The sequence below is a fragment of the Lactuca sativa genome, chromosome 4 (assembly GCF_002870075.4).
Source record: "Lactuca sativa cultivar Salinas chromosome 4, Lsat_Salinas_v11, whole genome shotgun sequence".
NCBI lineage: Eukaryota > Viridiplantae > Streptophyta > Magnoliopsida > Asterales > Asteraceae > Lactuca > Lactuca sativa.
In genome coordinates, this window is record NC_056626.2 from 199,725,718 (window position 1) to 199,749,284 (window position 23,567).

Sequence of the window (23,567 nt, forward strand, 5' to 3'; positions counted from 1 at the left end):
TCGCCGAGTTCCTCTTTGAGCTCGTCGAGTACGATGAACTTCATGTCCATTATGGACCTGGACTGTCTGAGTCCTTCACCAACTCAACTCACTGATCTAACTCATAACCAGAAGGGATTTAAGTTTGCGACCCGACTCGTCGAGTCCGCTTTGTGACATCTCCATTCTATCGATTAGAGTCCATTCCATTGCTTCTAACTCATAGATTTGGACTCTTAAGGCTAGCATTACACATAAAGTTGCTAACTTTACATGTATGCAAGGTGCTATGGAGCTAGAACACCGAATCCAAGCTAAAATGAAGATCTAGGTCATGAAATGGATCCATAGCTGGATAAAGCTAGCATCTCTGAGCTTCTGGAGCTCAAGAGTGCCCAGATCTGAAGTCCAATACATCCACAAGGGCTTAGTACTCGGATTAATCTCAAAAATAGCTCAAATGTGATAACATACAAGCTAGAAAGGGGATCTAGATGATTAACAGTCAAGGTATAAGCTTTATACCTTCAGATGATCTAAAATACCACACCAACTATGGATCTATAGCTTCTTCTTGCACCACCAAGAGTATCCTTCATTTTCCAAGCTTCAATCACTCTCAAAGGCTTAGAAACTAGCTCAATACTTCACAAGGTTGATTAGGTTTTCGAGAGCAGGTGAGGGGAGTGATGGAGGCTGGGGTGGAGGCCTGAAATGATGTTTAAATAGGACACCAAGTCCTAAAATTAGGGTTTCCAAACCCAGACCAGACTCGCCGAGTCAGTCTCCCCGACTCGTCGAGTCGGTCACTTAATCCGCGACACGGAGCTCTCTCCGACTCGTCGAGTTTTTCATAGACTCGACGAGTCGACCCTTTGACTTAAGGTTTTCCTTTCCTTTCTTGGTCTTCCGGATTCCGAGTGTTACAATTAAAACTTTCCTTTTTGGCTATTTGTTGTTATATATGTGTATGTTCTGGTGGACAAAAAGAACTTGTTATATATATATATATATATATATATATATATATATATATATATATATATATATATATATATATATAACTAAAAGTGTTATTTATTTCTCATGTGTAATTGTAGGTTTAGACGTGCTGCGTAATTATTTTGATGAATTGACGGTATATGATCCTGGTTTTGTTGATTATTCAACAAAAGTTACGTAATTCTTGCAAAATGCATTTGGTCAACAGAAAGCTTCATAAGATCAAGTCATGACTTTAAAATGTAAAGACCAGACTATCCTAGAGGTCACTGATGATTTACCAAGGATGATCATGTATTGAAGTTTTTTCCTGTTTGTAGGTAGTATTAGGAGCACATAACAATTTATGGTAACCATAAATGTAAACACAATACTTTTTTTGGGTTTTTTTGTTGATTTGAATGTAAATAGGTAGTAATGTGTACATTCATGTAGCTAATCGTCTTATTGTGGTAAAAATGCACATGTTTTAAATTTTGATTATGTTTATATACTTATTTAACATTTAACAAATCATAAGTTAAAGGTGATCACTTAAAACAACCATTGGGAAATGAATTGTCACAATTCTAACGGTTAATTTATTATCTCACTTAGTTGGATTACCCAAGTTTGAGGCAGGTATCCGAGTTGTTGTTGTAGTTTTGAGGTTGATCTCTAGACTTGAGGTTGCCAATCGTTAACTCCCAAGAAGGATGATGGCCACATTGCTCATGAATACCCATTTTCTCAATACATAAGTGCATCATCTAAAACACAAAAATCAACATTTAGTAATTCGGCATGCGAGCTTAAAAAAAGACAACTATAGTTAGGAAATTTTAAAGGCACTTACAGCGAACTGTTGTTTCAAATGTATGTTCTCTTCCCTCAGTTGAGCTTCCTGAATAATGTATTTTGTTGAAGTAATTCAGCTAGAATAACTTTTGTTGACATATTTACAAATTTAATGATATTTCGTTTAAGTGTATAAGGTTGCATCCTTTTCCATTATTTACTCAAGGTTTAAGTATAAGTTAAGGGGAAATTGAGTAATCTTACCACCTTTTAATGTTTATTTGTACAAAGTAACCAAATTTTCTTTTTAGCAAAAACAACCACTTGGTCCAAAATGGGTATTCTGGATCAACATTCGATACTAAAATTTCGGATTTCGAAAAAAAACCTTCGGAATTTTAGAAAAAAGTCCGAAATCTAAAGAAAAATTAAATAATTTCAAGAAAAAAATTCATTTTTTTACTTGTATTTAACAAAAAGTTAAACAAATGTTGTAAATATGAACTATATATTATATTAGTGCATAAAATCAGACATTTTATTTAAAAACAGTGATATTATACTCTTAAAAATTGGCATTTCGGACATAAGTGGGGATAGTTTTTCAAAAAAAAAAGTTGGGAAAAAACCAAACTAATTCAAGAAATTGAAATTTTGAAAATCAAACTCAGAATAGAGTATTTTAGAATGGAGCATTCTTTGAAAAAAGATAAAAAAAAAATTAGCCTGTAATATGAATAGTAGTCCAGAATAAGGCATTTAGAAAAAGTGTTTATTTTTTAAAAACTGAAGAAAAAAAAAAGTTGCATTAGATTCCCTAATGTAAGCTTCAATCACCTCAAATATATATATTTAGATATTTCTATAAAAAAACCTAGGAAGAGAAAAACATATAGGTTTAGCTCTATGACCTTCTCCTTCAGTGTGCTGATCTCTTTCAACATTTTTTGTTCCTGAAAGTCAAGAAAATTGAAACTAGGAAGTAAACAAAATGTAGTAATAGAACTATCCAGTTGAATAATGTACCTTTGTTTTTACTACTTTAACCAACCCAGACTCAATCATAGCTTCTAGTTTGTCTAGCTCCTTGAGGTCAAGTCCCTTTAGATCTTCCCCTTTCATTTGCCTGCATGATTCAACATGCTAATTCGCTTGAGTTTTAACAAAAAACAATTTAAGCATGTACACACAATATTAATGGAAGAAAAAGATAGGAAGGAAACAACAATTGGTACCTCAACGCGGTGGATTTTTCTGCAAGTTCGTTGCTCAAGATGCCAAAATTTCTACTAGCAATCTATTGGAGGAACATTCATTGTCAAAGTATAAAACGAAATAAGAACAAAAATGCAAAAGAGTTCTCTCATCCAAGTATGTTTCTAGTTTAAGTGCAATTCCTTTTATATATTTTTACATTTGTCCTCCTCCAAGCTCAAATCTAAATATATGCATATTTCTTCTTAATATGGTATGTTAATATGTGTGTGTATTGATTTCAATATATATATATATATATATATATATATATATATATATATATATATATATATATATATATATATATATATATATATATATATATATATAAAAGTCCGGTTCCTGTGAGGACTCATTTTAAAATAAGTACTCGTGAGGACACATTAAAAGAATTGAATATATATATATATATATATATATATATATATATATATATATATATATATATATATATATATATATATATAATAAATACAAATAATAAAATCAAACATAGATTAATGTCCAGGAGAAAAAAATTGGAAAAAAAAAATTGCATCATTAAAAATGATCCATGATTCAATTTTAATTTTTTATTTTACATAATTATGATCTATGATTCTTAAAAAGCTATGGATGTGAGGAAGTTGTGATGTTTTTGACAAAGATTTTACGGTGGATAGAAAACAATAAAAATTTATGAAGTTTTTTGATATTTCAAAGCCTTTTGAGATATTCTATGTATGTATTGAAGTATTTGATGTTTTTAATTTATTTATGAAATATTTTAATATTTTAAGTCTTATAAATAGCTGCGGTTTTATTTTTTAAATCAATAATTTTAATAAATTTCATTTTTCTTTCCAAATTATATGTTTTGTTTTTACAAACTTCAACAGGAAGTCAGGAACGATCTATAAGTCACAAAATCATGTATATTATATGCTTGGAAATCTATGGTTATGTAACTTTTCAATGCAAAAAACGCAAAATACTTTTGGAATTATATAGGGGATGTTATGATGTTTTTACCACATGTTATTCAGTCGATAGAAAACAACTAAATTTGACTAATCGTTTGGATTTCCCAATGCATCTATCAAAATATTTGATATTTTTAAGATACTTATATAGTATTTTAGTGTTTTAGGTCCCATAAATGGTTTAGTTTTTGTTTAGAATAGTCGATTTTAAGAAAATTTATTTTTTCTTTCCAATTTTTGTATGTGTTTTTTTGTACAAACTTCAACGAGAAGTATGGAATGATGTAGAAGTCACAAAATCAAATATATTATATGATTGAAAAGCTCTAAATGTGTAGTTTTTAATGAAAAATAAACAAAAACTTTTTAGGACTTTTGTAAAGGGAGTTGTTACGTTTTTTTCATAGGCTTTACGGTGCACAAAAATATGTTTGGTAGTCTGAAAAATATTTTGGGGCTAACCTCAATAGAATGTGTAAAATGATATAAAAAAAATTAAGTATTATATATTTCTCAAAAGATTTGCATATGTCGATTCCAATGAAAAGTCAACAAGTATATTGAAGTTTTATGGTGTATGACATTTTTGCCACAGGCTATCCAATATACAAAAAATAAAATATGTTTGGATGGTCTGAAAATAAATTGACCAACTTCAACGAGAGGTTTGGAACAATCCATGTCAAAAAAATCATGTATTACATATGTCTCGGAAAAGCTTTGTATGTGTAGATTCCAATAAATGAACAGCAAGTCATTTGGAGTTTTGTCGAAAAACTTATGACCCTTTTGCCACATACAGTCAAGTTAAGTGGTCTTAAATTAGACAGTAGCTAGGTTTGTGTTCTTAAATAACGATCTAAAAACTGGTTTATGCAACCACACATAATATTTGATGAAATATTGTCGATATGAATATGTTTGAAAGAAACCCCAGGGAGCTAACACTATACGTGAATATTTAAGTAGTTGACAGTATTATGTTAGAAGTTTTCTTCTAAATGACTTGATATAGCGCATGGGTTTATGAATGGATCTTCTGTCTAAGTTTAGGGATTTGATGATAAACAAATTCCAAGGATCACTCTTAAGGGAATTGAAAATCTTTCTTGGTCTTGAATTTTAAAAAAAAAAAGGTACATTTCTATCTCAACAAATATAATTGTCATATATTTTGGAACATAATATGAGAAAAGGCCAAAAAATGAGGACGTGTATAAATATGAGTGAGAAATTGATATATCTCACTCATACAAAACCTGAATTGGTATAGTCACTTAGCCCTGTATCAAGGTTAGGGAATGGCATATATGCAAGAATTCAAGTCACAAGAATACGTTTGGTGTATATAGTTTTTGCGTTTTTTGGAATTACATAAAATTTATAGAAGACTATCAAAAAGTAAACCAAAAATATGTTCGATATATATAGTTTATCTTTCATAATCACGATGACTTCTATTGTGCATAGTTGGATGAGATTGACGGATATGTAGGTAAAGTGTTGATAATAATTTATGCTAAACTTTAGGGGTTTTATTGCTCAAAGGGCACTATTACTATCTTTTTTAGGGTACTCTTCTTTCTATAAACGTGGGAACTAAATCCCTAGTAGGATAGTAAGTTAAATCTCATTTTTAATACCAGCAAAGCAAAAAATGCGAATGAAAGATCTCTACGGACTTGAAGGTTGGATATGAGTAGTTAGAATCCTCATCTCTCTAATTCCTCCATAAGCCTATCATATTGAACGAAAAGCATCATATCATTAATCAGGATATCATAGTTAATTACATAGTATTTCTAGTAACATCAGATTGTGAGAAAATTTTCTCAAGTTTTATTCTAAGATGCCAAGAACGTTTGAAGGTTTTCACCCCATTCGCCGTTTTCTTTTAGGCAACGTCCATGGATGTCGGAGTTGGAATATTCACACCATGGTGTGTAGTCGGTATCAAGACTTGCTTGACACCTAGATTTGTTGAAGTTGGGTAGAGGTCGATTTGTTGGATAAACGTAGTAGTGGTGTCGTAATCTTCTTTGGGAAGGCAGAAAAGCAATTCTAATGCCATATTTTTTCCAAAGATGGGGTTACTGACATTGGAAAGTTGATCAACAACGGTTTTGAAACGAAGACAATATTCAGTAATACGGCTCTAGTGACTTGGTTGTCTTGATCAAATATCTCAACAAGATAGTTCCAGAGTTCTTGAGCGGAGTACTCACCTACTTCATAACCATTTTCACCAGATATTGTGTTACATATCGATTGTTTGAAAATGGCACATTAGACTCGCATGCCTGTATTTGAAAAAAGATGAAACCGCGATGCATAATGGCCATCATTTTTGTTGAGTAGAAGGAGATAGATATTGGTCACCATGAATGCCACGTGGAATGGAATCTTGTTTGCATCGGTGTTTGATTTTGTGGTGGCCATGGTGATCAAGGAATAATGATTGTAAGAAGGATAAGAAGTGGGATGCCGGAAACAAGGGTACTGCTACGGTGGCAGAGATGAAGAGGCCGCAGTGTCGGCGAAGGACATTAATGAAGAGATAAAGATTCAATTACAAATTCAAATATGTCACTTAGGTTGGTTAATAGTTTTATCAGGATTAATTCAATATTTGTTTATCATTTTTTATCTTCTTCTCTTTCAATTTGTAATTATATAAAAAATTAGCAAGATGTTAGACAAGGCGGGAGAAGTAGCTAGCTAAGAACTTCCAACGTTTTACAGCCTTAATTAATCCAATTATATTTGATCTAGTTAGGGGAGTCTTTTAGTTATGTATCTATTTCCGGTCTGTGTTCAATTTTATGGGTCTGAGTTGGATAATAGTTCTTAATTAATTGCGGGGTAATCTGTTAAGTTATTAGTGATAAGAAGTTGTGATTGGATGTTTCATATTGTCTCTATATATATATATATATATATATATATATATATATATATATATATATATATATATATATATATATATATATATATATATATATATATATATATATATATATATATATATATATATATATATATATATATATATATGTCTTAAAGCCATTAAGTTTTAATATACTGTAAGATTCATGGATCTAAAAAAGAAAATGAACCAATGTAGGTTTTCAATTATTGACTCACTATACATCCATCCACTCCTTATAATTGTGATAGTTTTAAGAGCATTTATGGGAGGAATAAACATATAATGTGATTAGGAAACTAATCACAAGTGACAGTAAACAAATCGCGGATCCATTTGATGAGAGAAAAATAAAACTTAACTATTGATCTTTTAGTTGTATTCTATTTTTCTGCATGTATCATGACTTGAAAATAACTTTTAAAATGACTACTGTAGAAATACATACCTGCATCTCATGAGATGGTTGTCTTAGTTCTCCAACATTCCGGGTTTGCAGTAGTCTATGCTTTTCTAACACTTGATTCATGCTTTTAACCAAAGAAAAAAAGAGTTATATATATGAAGATATGTAACTAATTAGACTATATATTTGCAAAATCTGACAGTAATTTGACTTTACGCATGGTAAATTTTAATTTGGTGAAACAAAAATAATATTCTATAGAGGATGATCCATATATAAATTTTAGCTAAGATTATATAAAAGCAGGTTGAAGATAAAGCATGTTTTCAACAGTGCAACTGTCTGTACTCTAAGTCCATGATTGTATAATTAACAAATAATAATAATAATAATAATAATAATAACAAAAAAAAACAAAAAAAAAAACAAAAACAAAAATACAAAAAAAACAAAAAAAAGAAAAAACAAAAAAAAGGAAAAAAAAACACCCAAACTTGTTGGGTTTATCAAATCTATCACCGATTACATAGTGCAAATTAAATCTACTTGATTTATCTAATCATTTTTGTTTACTTAATCAATAAATGGAATAACAATATGGAAAATTCAAACCATCATCTAACCAAAAGGAAATTTGTAGAATTTACTTTACTAATTGTTGGGACGTGAAGACATGAGCAAAGGTACTTCTAGTGAGCAAATATGCTCTTGATGATCAAAATGTGTTCTAGGGGTCCAAAGGTGCTCATGGAGAGCAAATATGCTCGAGTTGAGAAAATATGCTCTTGGTGATCAAAAGCTGCTCTTGGGGCGAGTTCCGATATGCTCTTAGTGAGAAAATGTGCTCTTGATAAGCAACGACACTCTTAGTGATGAAAAGATGCTATTGGTTTCTAAATGTACTCTTGGTGAGAAATGTGTGCTCTAGGTGGTCAAAGTGTGCTCTAGATGATTAAAATGTGCTCTTGGTTAGCAAAGTGTTCGGGCATGTAGATAAAGCGTTCAATGCATCAAGATGCACTCCAAGCATGATGATGTGCCCTTTTGGAAACAAGATGCACCCCTTAGAGCATGATGTGCATCCTTGTAAGCAAGGTACATTCCTTAGAGCATGATGTGCCAGCTTGCAACCAAGTATGTCCTTATGGATGCACTATGACCTACTTGGTGTGCTCCTAAGAGCATGACAAGTGGCCATGCATATCCCTCAAAGTTGAAGGTTTCAAAACCAGATGCATGGCGTCTCATGATTAGTCGATAATTAGAACATCCTTTAGAGCAGTTTGTAAACAATAATGATTATTTTGTTATGAAGGCTCAAGTGAGGTGAAACATTATGAGTGATTGTAATTGTTCTTAAACGTTAATACAATCATCTCCCTCCCTCTCTCTCTCTCTCTCCAATGTTTTTATTTTAGTTTTAAAAAGTTCTATGTTGCAAGTTTAACCGAAGTTTATTTATCATTTTTCTAAAGTTCTTAACTTTTTTTTGTTGAATATTCAAACATATATCAGAGATACGACTAAATATGGGAGAGTTAAGATCGACAAATTCAATGATCACTGTTTCGATTTCTGGAAGATACAAATTTAAGACTATATCTACCAGAAGAAACTACATGAATCATTGTTCAAAAAGAAACCTAAAATGATGAAGCAAGATGAGTGACACTTGTAAGATCAGCAGACAGTTGGTTTTTTGAGATAATCATTGATAAAGAATGTAGCTTAAAACATTGTCAATATGAATACTACTCATGGTTTGATCAATGCAATGTCTAATATGTGCAAAACAAACTTCAGCAACAAATAAGGTTTTATTGATTCGGAAATTGGAGAACTTGAAGATGAAGGAGAGTGCCTTGATGACTAATCATGTTAATGAATTCAATTCAATCATCTCAAGGTTGATTTGGTTGATATTGGCTTCGATGATGAATTCATGGCATTGATATTATTATGTTTGGTGATTAGAAGAGAAAAGTGAAGAAAGTAAACTTGGTCATTGCTAAGGGCTTAAATGGGGTACAATATATATAGTGGAGGTTTCTAAAGATGAAGCATGCATTGTTGAAGGATTTTATACATATTCTCTAAACCACCAAAGCTTTAGGCATATGAGTGAGGAATGAGTGAAGAAGCTTATATCCAAAGGGAGAAGGACATATCTAAAGATTGTGAAAGTTACGCCTAAGACATGTGTCATTGGCAGATAGAAGAAAGTAAGTTTTGTGAAGATAGGTAATCTGCCAAAGTCTAGGAAGTTAGTTTTAGTTTATTTTGTGTTTACAGTCCTACTTCAGTTTCATTAGTGGGAGGAACCTGGAATGACACAAGATATATTACTAGTCAAATGATATGCAGATATTCAAGAAGTAGTCGGAGATCTGATAAATCTAGAAAGAATGAGAGCACTTGTGATAATAGTTCTATGGGTGGATTTGCAGCCGTTTCAAAACCAGTGAGGTATTCTCTAGCAACCAATGACTTGTTAATGTGTGAAAATGGGTTAAAACCATAGGTCTTGAGGATGAACTCCATATAGTAGTAAACGGCTATAGATGAAGAGTTGAAGAAACTGCAGAATTGTCATATGTTTATGGTTAAGGATGAGATAGATGGCTGAAAGAGTTGTAAGGAAGATTGACAGATAATGAAATCCGACAAAAAGGCGAGGTCGATTCTCTAGTTTCAAAGACAAATATAATCAATTTAGTCTTGAATGTACTAGCCTCTAATAATCTCCATGTAGAGTAACTATATGTGAATAGAACATATCTCCTTGATGATACTCTGGATGGAGACATTTCGAAAGAACAACCAGAGGGTGCTCTTACAATTGATAAAAAAAAAGTTGGTGTTAGAAAGTAAGAAAAATATATATGTAATGAAGCAAAAATTTAAGGAATCGTACTTAAAGTTTGATAACATCATGAAAAGGAGAGTGCTCAAGAGACGTGAGGATGATCACAACTATTACCTGAAGAAGTTTTGTAACACCCTGTTCGGAAAAGCATTCATTTATGGATCCAGAAGTCAAGGCTAGGGGCATTTTAGTCCTTTATGAAATTTTGAGGTATTATTCGAGGAGGTTTCGGGCCGGGTCGTGTTATTAGAAGCCTAGGGCTTCTCGCCACCCTTCCGTTGATATAAAGTTCATCAGAAACGGATTTAGAATGAAGGAGTTATGACACTTTGAAGATTTGGCAATAATGGCCCTTATGGAGAAAAGTTTGCATGGAAGGCCATGCATGCATGTTTGGAACACGCGTGGGTATGCCCAGCGTAGGCTGGGTTACGCCCAGCGTAATGGGTAAATTTGGTCGCGGATGTTCAAGGCGTACGCCCAACGTACGCTAAAAGTCAGGAAACCCTAATATTGGGTTGACCACTATATAAAGGACATGTTGGATTCAACCCTAACCCCATTTCAGCCTCTCCAACCTCAGAAGAAACCCTAGAACGTCCCTACCCTCAGTTTGTGAGATCATGACCTTGTAAAACCCATTTTTGGTGGTTTAAAGCTTGGAAGAGAAAAGAAGAAGGTTAGCGAGGAGGAACCTTGGAAGCTAGGGCTTGTAGATCAAGGCTAAGTACTTCATTTTGGACCTCTTCAAGGTAAAAGGATTTGAGCTTGATGGTTAATCTCTTAGATCTCCTTTAGTTCAAGTTTATGGACTTTTTGGTCCCAATATTGGGTCTTTGAGACTTAAGCACGTTAGAGTCATATGAGTCCCATAAGCAGTAAAGTTCCAACCTTTATGGTCCTATTAAGTCCATGCATGAGATCTAGTCTCATTTATGGAAGTAGAAGATTATTTTGGGAGTTTGAGTTGGTTTGGGCCATATAAAGTCACCAAAATCAGTGACTTTATGGCTTAAGACATGGAATAAGGTTTGGATCTGAGTTTGTAGCTTCTGAATCGAGGTAATAAGCACTTAATGGAAATGTGTCTTAACAGAGGGAATTACGCCGAGCATACGTGAAGGTACGCCCAGCGTAGTCGTCACTTGGCCTGTACACTTAGCGTACATGGGGAGTACGCCCAACATACTCATCAACGTGGGCTTATGGTGATTTTGGGCCTCGGTGTGGGCTGTTCTTGGGACTTTGGGCCTTTGGGCCTTAGTGGTTCAGCAGAACTCAGATTATTTTGGGCTAAGGATATGTTTGGGCTTAGGATAAGGCCCAGTAAATGGATTGGGCCCAATGTAGCAAATTGGACCACTAATGGACTTGGGGAGTTTGTTTAGTGTTGGGCCTTAGTTATGGACCAGGTTGGCCCAAGAGTAGAATGGTCATTCTATCCTATGATGAATTATTGGATTTGACTAACTGTATTGTGGTATGGATAGCTCGGAGAGCCGAAGGAACAGCAGGCCGGGGATTTGTCAGACATCATTCGAGGGTTTTTAGCAGGACAACAACAGTGCAAGGTGAGTTTTCCCTTTGTGTGGATGGGTCTACGGCCATAATGCCGGCCCATGTAGTTATGAGTAGGAAGACCCGGAGGTTAGTCGTAGGCATTGTATGCTAGTATGATAATCAGGACCAAGGTCCAATGTTAGTGGGCAGTTGCCCAAGGAATGGTTTACATGATAGCTTATACTTGTTGTCTGTGTGATGCATGTATGTGCCTGGTAGGGAGGTGAGTGTGGGCGAGGTCACGTATCTCACCAATAGAAGAGTGTGGACGGTGTTTCATATCTCATTAGAAGCAGAGCAAGGCGAGGCCCAAGCTAGGAAGGGAGTGAGTGTGGGCTGGGCCCGTATCTCAGTATCAGTAGGAGCGTGGACGGGGTTCCATGACTCATCGGTAGCAGGACAGGGGCGGGGCCCAAGATAAGCGAGGCCTTAGAACAAGAATCCAGTTGTATATGTTCACTTTATGTTTTATGATATGATTGTATGTTAGTAGATGTTAGTGGGTGGGGCCCAAAGACAGGCGACGCCTAAAGAGAAACATATATGTACACTGAGCAGGGCTCGAAGCTAGGCGGGGCCTGTTGTAGCGGGCGAGGCCCGAAGTAGCGGGCGTGGCCCAATGCTTGTAGTACGTGATTATATATGGTATGTGGTAGGTTGAAGAGCTCACTAAGCTTCGTGCTTACGATTTTCAGTTTTGGTTTCAGGTACTTCCGGTAGCGGAGGGCAGAGCTAGGGATGATCGCATGGCACACATCATAGTTAGTCAGCCTGGGATGTTTACTCTGATAATAAGAACGTGTTTTGAATTAATACTTTGAATTTATGTTATGACAGATGTTATGGTTTATTAAATTATGGTTTTAGTAATGTTTTTAAAAAGAAATTTGTGTTCGTGATTTTTGGGTCGTTATTAGTTGGTATCAGAGCCTTGGTTTGAGGGATTCCGATAAACTTTCAGGTGTGTTTGAACTCAAACTAAGGAATTGGTATAGAAATTTTCAAAAGGAAAATTAGTTTTTGTAAAAAGGGAGTTTTGCAAAAGAAAAGAGTTTTAGAAGAGCGAAAAGAATTTTTTTGAAAGAAAGGAACTTTGAAAAGAAAAAGGGGTGTGGTGCATGCAATCATCCGAGCTCAAGTAAGTACCCCAAAATACTCATACAAGTTTATCTTATGATTATCAGTTAGTAGAACAGCATGCTAGATTAGGACTAAGGATCTAGGAAGGATGCCTTATGTGTCTGTTATATGTGTATGAGCTTTATGAATTGCATGCTAGTATAGATTCCTGGGTAGAGGATAAGAACAGTTTGATTAGATTATGTGGTTAGTTTTCCCACTATCTGAATGCTGCTTGCTTTGTGCTTTATGGGACTCTTGCTGATGAGAGCTAACTATTAAGTGAATATGCTAAGTCAGATGTAGCACAAACTGGATAAACTCAGAGTGGTAGATTTGACCCTATTGCGCAGCTCTTGTTTGATTCCAACCGTTTTAGGGATGAGTCCTTTACTCGAAAGATTATCTGACCTCTGTTACATGTGTCTATATTCATGAGGTAGCTAGTTGACATTACTGGGAAGTCATCAGCAGCTGAGGACGGAGTGAGTAAAAGGATACCCTAGGGCAAGCCTAGGATAAGGATAGTGCTTGGAGCAGTGATAGTAGTAGTACAAGGGACTTGGTGGAGTTGAGGCAATTCTTGAGGAAAGTACGGATAGATGTGGAAGGTAGTATGGGCCCGTACTACTGAAAGCAGAGGATCCGTACTCGATTCGAGAAAGTCCGAGATGAGACCGGGAAACTTGTAGTGTGTGTATGTGATCCCTCAACAGTGATGAGTATTCTGATAGTTATTGTGTTATGTTTTCAACATAGTGACATTGCGTGAGAGACCAGTGGGCGGATTAGGCGTTGGAGAGGGATCAGGCTCGGGTTCAGGAGCCGAACAGCTCGAGGAGCGGATGAGGGAGTTGATATCAGCTGAGGTTACGCACAATATCCTAGACCAGACTCCTGTGATCTTTGGTTCGGTCAAGGAGGGTATACTAGAGATTTTGGATGAGAGGTTGGGAGCCTTTCGCACTGAGATGATGGCTCTGATGGGAGCACGTACTTTGACATTTCGAGAGTTTAGAGCTTGTGGAGCACCAGATTATCATGGGGCTAGGGGACCCATTGCTAGAAGCAAGTGGTTGGCCGATGTTGCCAACGCTTTTCGTATGAGCCGGTGTCCCGAGGGGGACAAGGTCAGACTTGCCTCCTGTATTTTGAAGGACTGAGCACGGGATTGGTGGGAGGAGGTTGGACATGCCATTGGTGATGATGTCGCGTTGAACGCGATGACATGGAGTGATTTCTCAGCCAGATTCAGGACTGAGTTTGCACCGGTCATTGAGGTGCAGCAGTTGGCACGGGAGTTCCAGGACCTCTAGCAGACGACAGAGACTGTGGCGGAGATCACCGCCATGTTCAGGGAGAAGGACCTTCTTGTCCCGCAGTATGTGGCAGATGAGGAAATGAATAAGGCCCGACATCATGAGATGCTGAGGAGTGACATTAGGCAGTTTCTGAGCATATCCAACTGCAAGACACTGGAGGATATGATTGCTCGTGCCAGGGAGAGAGAGAGAGAGAAAGAGAGAGAGATCGATTTGGATATGGAGAGGAAGAGGAAGCCAGATGAGGTTTAGGTAGCCACACGTTCCGACAAGAGGCCCAAGGGGCTAGATGGGAGATCGGGGGATGTTCAAGGCCACAGTCATTGTGACAGGTGTGGCAGGACGCATGAGAGTGCGTCCAGGAGTGGTTGTGGTGGTGATTCTGGCTGCTTCAAGTGCGGCCGAACTGGTCATTTCAGCAAGGATTGTACTGCTACCACCACCTAGGGATCAACCCTGATATGTTTCCATTGCAGTCAGAGGGGCCACAAGAAGGCTCAGTGTCCGAGTTTGGTTCCAGCAGGACAAGTGATGGCACATGCCCCTGCGACTTTGAGGATCATTGACGGCCGTCAGGGCCGCACGGAGGAGCCTACGTTGGGAAGCAGGGCTTTTCAGTTATCTACAGTGGAGCCGCGAGTAGCACCAGATGTTGTAGGTGCGTATCTTTTTCTCTCCTGATAAATTTTATTCTTGCTTATATTGTTATGGTATTGCATTGATGTTAGTGAGTAGATATTTTAGAGTATTATATTGCTTGTCTAAGAGTGAGTTATATGCCATCTGCATGCCATGGATGATAGAGTAGCAATCCGAAGATGTTTCCATTAGGTCAAGTTTTTAGGATGCAGTCATTGTAACAAGTGTTATTGGAATTGGGAAGGTGCTCTATTAGTTGGCAAGATTTGTTTGGATTTGGTAAAAGTTAGATGGAACACTAGCAGGAGTACACGTGGCTAACAGCTGGTTGACGTATCAGATGATAGGAAGGATTAGAAATCTGTTTCAAGCAGGGAGTGGTAAGGGATTAGCTGGATCAAAGTGGGGGAGAAGCCTTCAAGTATTCAGAGTCAGTAGCATGCTAAACTTAGAAGGATTAGTGACCTCCGAGGAGGAAGTAAAAGCAGTCCGAGGAGTTGAGTGGGTTCAAGAGTACAGGAGTCGGGAATCTGGGGAAACTTCCCAATATCGGGAGCAGGTATTGGGGATCAGTAGACAATTGGTTTGAGAAACCAAGTTGAAGATTTTCTCGTCGGGGCGCGAGTAAAGCCCGGATGTAAAAACTACAAGGTGGTTGTAGCATTTGATGACTGAGGGCAGGTTTTGGAAATCTGCTTAGAGGATCGTTAGCAGGACTCGAGTGAGTCAGGATGCCCACGGAATAGTAGTCAGTGGTAGAGACAACATGGAGGGTGTAGTAGGACCGAAGGATAGCCGCAACATTCCCCAACAGCGAGTTAGTGAGGGAAGTGATGTAAGACTGCGGGTAAGCTGTAGCATTCATTAGCAGTGTAGTTACCGGAGTGTGGGCGGAGGCCTGTATCTCCTAGTTCACGGAGTGTGGGCGGAGGCCCGTATCTCTTAGTTAGCAAGATAGGGACCAGGAAAGGTTAAGTTGTTGAGGTTTAATATGGAGTTGGCCTGCATATCCTTGATAGGTGAGGCCGCTCCCGGATGTAGTTGGGTGAGACCCATGGGCGAGGCCCGTATGTTAGTAGCAGTATAGGTGAGACCTGGGAGCAGGATTGCTCAGTAGTATGGTTTGGGTGAGACCCGTGGGCGAGGCCTGTGCGATAGTTGGTATACAGGTGAGATTAGAGGGAAGGACCGCTCTAGGATATAGTCGGGTGAGACCCGTGGGCAAGGCCCGTGAGATTATAGCAGCGCAGGTGGGATCTAGTAAGGACCTTAGGGTCAAGATAGGGGATCGAGGATCCCAGGAATTGTAGCGCCTGAGTGGAAGAGTAGATAGAGCAGCTTAGATAGCCTAAGTTTCTTCGGAAGTCGCTGGGAGTGACTAAGAGATTATGTTGGGTGTAGTAACCGGTGGGAGTCCGGTAACCCAGATATGGATAGATTAGTTGGGACCAGGGTGGTCTCAGTTCATCCGGAAGGCGGATAAGCGACAACAGAATTTTCAGTTTGTGGTGGTAATGATAAGAGGAGTATAGTATGAGGCAGCTAGTTGACCGAGGAGTGCTATGCCTCTCAAAACAGGGTTGAATAATCTCAGAGGGAAGGATTTGACCGTGTTGCGAAACTCTCGTATGAGTCTAACCGTTGCAGGTATGAATCTTTTACTCGAAGGATTATTTGATCCATTCGTCGGGATGGGTGTTCGGCACTATGTATAGTGGTATGAAGTATTCAGTGAGTACCGGCAGTAGTGACTAGGACTGGGAGTGGCTGGAGTAATGGATATCGTGAGGGGTATATCCTTCATGGCAATAGAGGAGGTGGTTGGTTATAGAAAGATGCCTTGGGAAGGCCAGTGATCGCGCAAGGAGAAGGGGGTGAACCCCTAGGATGTCTAGCATGGGTTCCCGACGACAGGAGGCCATTGTCGGTTAAGTAAGAGCCGTGTTCTCAGGATTGTTGGTGATTAAGTGCCCTCAATGTTATTATCTTCAAGGGCTAGTTTTAGCCGGAATGACCGGACAGGAGGCCATTGGAGGCAGTCCTCCGAGGATCGTATTCAGTAGGAAGTGTATGTATCAGGAAGGCATATGGTGGGCAGAGTGCAGAACAGTTGGCCATAGCAGACTTCGAAGACGAAGTCTAGTTTAAGAGGGGGAGAGTTGTAACACCCTGTTCGGAAAAACATTCACTTATGGATCTAGAAGTCAAGGCTAAGGGCATTTTAGTCCTTAATGAAATTTTGAGGTATTATTCAAGGAGGTTTCGGGCTAGGGCGTGTTGTTAGAAGCGTAGGGCTTCTTGCCACCTTTTCGTGGATATAAAGTTCATCAGAAATGGATTTAGAATGAAGGAGTTATGACACTTTGAAGATTTAGCAATAATGGCCCTTATGGAGAAACGTTTGCATGGAAGACAATGCATGCATGTTTGGAACACGTGTGGGTACACCCAGCGTAACGGGGCAATTTGGTCGCGGATGTTCAAGGCGTACGCCTAGCATACGTAGAGGTACGCCCAACGTACGCTAAAAGTCAAGAAAGCCTAATTTTGGGTTGAGAACTAAATAAAGGACATGTTAGCTTCAACCCTAGCCCCATTTCAGCCTCCCCAACCTCAGAAGAAACCCTCGAACGTCCCTACCCTCAATTTGTGATATCTTGACCTTGGAGAACCCATTTTGGTGGTTTAAAGCTTGGAAGAGAAAAGAAGAAGGTTGGCAAGGAAGAACCTTGGAAGCTAGGGCTTGTAGATCTGGGCTAAGTGCTTCATTTCAGACCTCTTCATGGTAAAAAGCTTTAAGATTGATGATTAATATCTTAGATCTCCTTTAGTTCAAGTTTATGGACTTTTTGGTCCCAAGATTGGGTCTTTGAGACTTAAGCATGTTTCTAAGACCAAGGTTGCCTCCCTTAGAGTCATATGAGTCCCATAAGCAGTAAAGCTCTAACCTTTATGGTCCTATTAAGTCCATGCATGAGATCTAGTCCCCTTTATGCAAGTAGAAGATTATTTTGGGAGTTTGAGTTGGTTTGGGCCATATAAAGTCACCAAGTCAGTGACTTTATGGCTTAAAACATGGAATAAGATTTGGATCTGAGTTTGTAGCTTCTGAATCGATGTAATAAGCACTTAATGGAAAAGTGTCTTAACAGAGGGAATTACGTCGAGCGTACGTGAAGGTACGCCCAACGTACTTGTCACTTGGCCTGTACGCTTAGCGTACATGGGGAGTACACCCAGTGTACTCATCAGAGTGGGCTTATGGTGATTTTGGGCCTCGGTGTGGGCTGTGCTTGTGACTTTAGGCCTTAGTTGGTCAGCAGAAGTCAGATTATTTTGGGCCAAGGATATGTTTGGGCTTAGGAAAAGGCCCAATAAAGGGATTGGGCCCAAAGTAGCAAATTGGGCCACTAATGGACTTGGGGAGTTTGTTTAGTGTTGGGCCTTAACTATGGACCAGGTTGTCCCAAGGGTAGAATGGTCATTCTACCTTATGATGGATTATTGGATTTGACTAAGTGTATTGTGGTATGGATAGCTCGGAGATCCGAAGGATCAGCAGGTCGGGTATTTTTCAGACAGCAGCCGAGGGAGACTGCAGCCGAGGGATTTTAGCAGGACAACAGCAGTGCAAGGTGAGTTTTCCCTTTGTATGGATGGGTCTATGGCTACAATGCCGGCACATGTAGTTATGAGTAGGAAGACCCGGGGGTTAGCTCTAGGCACTGTATGCTAGTATGATAATCAGGACCAAGGTCCAATGTTAGTGGGTGGGTGCCCACGGAACGGTTTACATGATAGCTTATACTTGTTGTCTGTGAGATGGATGTATGTGCCTGGTAGGGAGGTGAGTGTGAGCGAGGTCCCGTATCTCACCAATAGAAGAGTGTGGACGGTGTTCCATATCTCATTAGCAGCACAGCAAGGGCGGGCCCAAGCTAGGAAGGGAGTGAGTGTGGGTTGGGCCCGTATCTCAGTATCAGTAGGAGCGTGGAAGGGGTTCCATGACTCATCAGTAGCAGGACAGGGGCGGGGCCCAAGATAGGCGAGGCCTTAGAATAGGAATCCAGTAGTATATGTTCAGTTTATGTGTTATGATATGATTGTATGTTTGTAGATGTTAGCAGGCGGGGCCCAGACACAGGTGGGGCCTAAAGAGAAACAAATTTGTACACTGAGCAGGGCTAGAAGCCAGGCGGGGCTTATTGTAGCGGGCAAGGCCCAAAGTAGCAGACGTGGCCCAATGCTTGCTGTATGTGATTATGTATGGTATGTGGTAGGTTGGGGAGCTCATTAAGCTTCGTGCTTATGGTTTTCAGTTTTGGTTTCAGGTACTTCCGGTAGCGGAGGGCAGAGCTCGGGATAATCGCATGGCACACACCATAGTTAGTCAGCCTGGGATGTTTACTCTGATAATAAGAATGTGTTTTGAATTAATACTTCGAATTTATGTTATGAAATATGTTATGGTTTATTAAATTATGGTTTTAGTAATGTTTTTAAAAGAAATTTTTAGTCGTGATTTTTGGTTCGTTACAAGTTTAGTTACTCTTTTACCAGAATCATGTTGAATGTTGATCATTGATTGATGGTTCTGACATACATAATATCAATGAGCTTAAGATGCGGTTAGCCAAAAAGATCAAGATTATGAACCCAGTAGACGATAAGGTGAAGAAATTCCTTAATAAGGTGAAATTAACAGATGAATGTACTAAAGTGTTTAATTACCGCTGAAAAATTGAAGTTAGACATGAGTTCAACTTCCCTTCCAAGATTTTGAGGAATGGGTGTTCCCTAATATATATATATATATATATATATATATATATATATATATATATATATATATATATATATATATATATATATATATATATATATATATATATATATATATATATATATATATATGATAAAAGTAAATAAAGTGATCAGAATATTATTCTGCTATGATTTAGCATGTGTAAGTATTGTAGTAATTACAACATGAATAATAACATATAAGTATTCATATATTTACTTTCTTTATTATTATTCTACTATAAAATGTATATGTTTAGTAATTTAGTAAATTTTAATTTGTTGTTTATATATTCATTGATGAATAATGATATAAAGTTGTATTTATAAAATTAATAGCAAAATAATAATATAAAAGTAGTGTGCTCACGTTCTCAATCTATTTTACTGTTCTCATTTGAATCATCATCATCACCATCTTTCTCTCTCTCTCTCTCTCTCTCTCTCTCTCTATATATATATATATATATATATATATATATATATATATATATATATATATATAGAGAGAGAGAGAGAGCAATAGACTAAGTTGTTCAAACCTTCAAGTGGGAGTTTGTTGGCATGTGAAGACTTAAGCTAAGGTCCTCCAAGAGAGAAAATGTGCTATTTGTGAGCGAGGTGATCAAATTATGCTCTAACCGATTAAAGTGTCTGGGCGTTACGAGGATGTATAGGAGGCACCAAGATGTGTTCCATGCATCATAATGCCCCCCTTGGAGTAACATACACATCCTTGGAAGAAAGGTGCACCCCTTGTAGCATAATGTGCCACCTTATAACCAAGTGTGCCCTTATGGGTGCGCCAAGGCTTGTTTGGTGTGCCCTTGAGTACATGGCATGTGACATTGCACATCCCTGAAGGTTGAAGGTTCTAAAAGCAGCTACATGGTATCTGGTGGTTAGTTAATAGTTAGCACATACTTTCATGCACAACTTATTGATGGGCTTCACCCATCATAATTACAGTTTCTCATGTTTTTCAATAAATGGGTATTCTTTTTTTAGATCTCAAATGAGGTGTAATGTTATGAGTGATTTAAATTTTCTTGAAAGTTAATAAAATAATCTCTCTCTCTCTCTCTCTCTCTCTCTCTCTCTCTCTCTCTCTCTCTCTCTCTCTCTCTCTCTCTCTCTCTCTCTCTCTCTCTCTCTCTCTCTCTCTCTCTCTCTCTCTCTCTCTCTCTCTCTCCGCGTGGACGTAGGTTACTTTGGTTGAACCACATTTAAATATCGTGTTTAGTTTTATTATTTCTATTTTCAGAAATTTTATTCCATGAGTTTTATCGAAGCTCGTTTATCATTTGTTTGAAGTGCTTAATTTATTTTGTTGAATAAATACAACCCTAGTGATTAAATGTAGTTATATATATTTTGATTAACTTATGCTCAGACCATACTAAGATAAAATAAATAAATAAATAAAAATTAAATGTGTATTTCGGTGCCAAATATTTTTTTATGAAGGTTGTGTCGATTTAGAACCACTTTCTCTATAATACATTCAAACAACTAATTAGCTTAGAGAGAACTAGACCTTTCTCCATTAGTAGCTGCAACCCTATTAAATACACTATCCGAGTGATAACTGATAAAGATTAAAAAATGATGACTCGTTTCTGCTTAACATGAGAATTGAAGCATTGTCCAAGAGACTTCATGTATTATAGATTTATAGTACACTTGAACCTCTCAAACGTCACTTATATGCACACACACAAATGTACCTAAAGATTGAGATCTCTTTTATGTAGCAACTGTGTACCTGTGACAACCAATACACTTTGCCAGCTATCAGGCTTTTTAGCGTTATCACTGATAATAATGCCATGACTTACAAGTTACATATATATCACAATCTGTCCTTTTATCTACATACTTTAATTAATTAGATTCAAATTTGTATCTGCTCTTTGGGAAAGAGCTTATGGTATTCGTTTACATAGTTCGTGCCCGTAGTTTCTTAGAGGTACCATATGGGGTAGAAGTACATCAATATTATACCCCATTTAACAATCTTGTAAAGGGACGATAAACATGTTACAAACCTAATAAGATTAGTTGATAGATCTGGTTTCATATTTGCCAAAACATCTAATAATGGGGTATCCATATGGTTTATATATAAGAGATGGATAGTTATATAGAGAGAGGGAGAGAGAGAGAGAGAGAGAGACACCTTGAGGGTGAGTAGTGAAAGAGCTTTCCAGTGGCTGAAAAGACGATGAGAGCGATATCGACATCACAAAGAGTACACAACTCTTGAGCCTTCTTAAAAAGCCCACGTCTTCTCTTTGAGAAGGTCACCTGTCTTGCCGCTAAGTTTTCTATCTTTTTGATCTGAGTTTTCTGTCTCACCATCCTCATCTTGTTATCACACCCTTCAGAATCAGAAAATTAACCAAGAAATATAAATAAGCTACAATGAAAACAATATCATTAGCTTCTTAAATAAAATTAAAAAGCAAGAATAAAGTGAAAGCCGGAGTATAGAAGAAACCCTCTAGTGAACTGAAAAAATGGTATTGTGGCAAATTAACCTAGCAAGCACACAGTACTATCTAAAGCAGAAAGCATGCACCTTGATAAAAGAAGAAAAAAAATACTAAAAGAAGAAAAGAAAGGGTATATATTCATTGCCTGACAAGTGGAGTACTAATGGTCTCTAGTGTACTCTTATCATTTTTGTATTAGTGGACATTCAAATTATTTATTTGAGTTATTCACTTAAACATGACTACAAAGTATGCTTATATATTTCGACAAAACCATATTCCTTTTGAATGTTATTAATCCCGTGAAAAAATGTGTCATAGTGTGCTTGACTAAGTTATCCTTTTGGAGAAATCAAATATTTTCTTAGTTTTTCTTTCTACCTATTTGATTAAGACAAATGTCAAAATTAAAAGATATAATTAAGGACGTGTTAAACAAAAATAGTTCGTAGCGGGTAGCAAATAGTTGGTAGATAGAAGTTATAACTTTTATTTGTTAAATACATGTTTAGTAAAAATAGCTGAAAGTTTTTGAAATACGTAAAATTACATAAAAAAAAACAATTGTTTTAATATGTGTTTATATATATATATATATATATATATATATATATATATATATATATATATATATATAAGGACAGTTTTGGAAATTGATTTAAAAAACTAAATAGTGTTTTGTTAAACACTACATGAAGTAGTTTATAGATTTGAAACATTTTATTTAAACTAAAGGCTAAACGCTTGTCAAACTAGAATGTTTTGTCAAAAGTTAATAATTAGACGTTTTCAAACGCTTCGTGCAAAACTGATTAAGAAAAAAAATTTGTGGTGTCCACATGTCAGTATTCTATAAGAGTAAGAACAAAATAGGAAATGATATTTAATTTTTCTTTTCTTAAATAATTATCTTAAAAAATAAATTATTTGTAGATGCTCGTGGTAATAAACGAAAATTCACAAAAACAAATTCTTATAACGTAAATTTAACATAATAACATAGAATATATATATATATATATATATATATATATATATATATATATATATATATATAAACACTAATTTTTGTCATAACAAGTTCATACACAATGAAGAAAACCCTAATGTTTTTTTCGTCGCAATCTCATTTTTCGTTTACAGTAGTTGCTTGGCACATGGCTTGGAACAACTCTATTGTTGGCTTGGTTGTTGTTTCGCCTCACATTTGATGGTGAGTCCTAAATGATACTTTTTTAAAACGATGTCAAGTCGTATCATCAAAGGTATATTGAGATCAATTTTGCCAATTTCTAGTGTCCTTCCAACATTAATATAACTGCTCTTGACGTATATTAAGTTCTCACCATGATAATCATTATATCAGATATAGTCGTTTATATATAAGTTCCCAACACATCAGAACAACTAAATGAAATGCAATATTAAAACCAAGTCATGTTTGATGCAACTCT

At 36.9% G+C, this 23,567-nt stretch overlaps 1 protein-coding gene across 2 annotated transcripts; it reads right to left on the minus strand.

Annotated features, from left to right (window-relative positions):
* Nucleotides 1-1,446: 1,446 nt before the first annotated feature.
* On the minus strand, nucleotides 1,447-22,272 carry LOC111877759 (MADS-box protein SVP). 2 transcript variants are annotated; one of them, XM_023874268.3, is made up of 8 exons: nucleotides 22,119-22,272; nucleotides 21,798-21,999; nucleotides 7,352-7,433; nucleotides 2,994-3,055; nucleotides 2,785-2,884; nucleotides 2,670-2,711; nucleotides 1,817-1,864; nucleotides 1,447-1,730 (listed from the first exon to the last, which is right to left on the minus strand). In XM_023874268.3, exons 2-8 carry the CDS (start codon nucleotides 21,983-21,985, stop codon nucleotides 1,584-1,586), a joined length of 669 nt encoding a protein of 222 aa, XP_023730036.1. In that variant the 5' UTR covers nucleotides 21,986-21,999; nucleotides 22,119-22,272; the 3' UTR covers nucleotides 1,447-1,583. The 2 variants fall into 2 exon arrangements, with proteins under 2 accessions (XP_023730036.1, XP_023730035.1); XM_023874267.3 differs by having other exon boundaries at nucleotides 21,798-22,037; nucleotides 22,119-22,241.
* Nucleotides 22,273-23,567: the final 1,295 nt, after the last annotated feature.

Coding starts and splice junctions, on each gene's coding strand:
- LOC111877759 (XM_023874268.3), bottom strand. CDS start 21,985: ATGAGGATGGTGAGACAGAAAACTCAGATCAAAAAGATAGAAAACTTA. Junction 2,885..2,993: donor GAAAAATCCACCGCGTTGAG/GTACCAATTGTT, acceptor TGAATCATGCAG/GCAAATGAAAGGGGAAGATC. Junction 2,712..2,784: donor TTAAAGTAGTAAAAACAAAG/GTACATTATTCA, acceptor CTTGACTTTCAG/GAACAAAAAATGTTGAAAGA.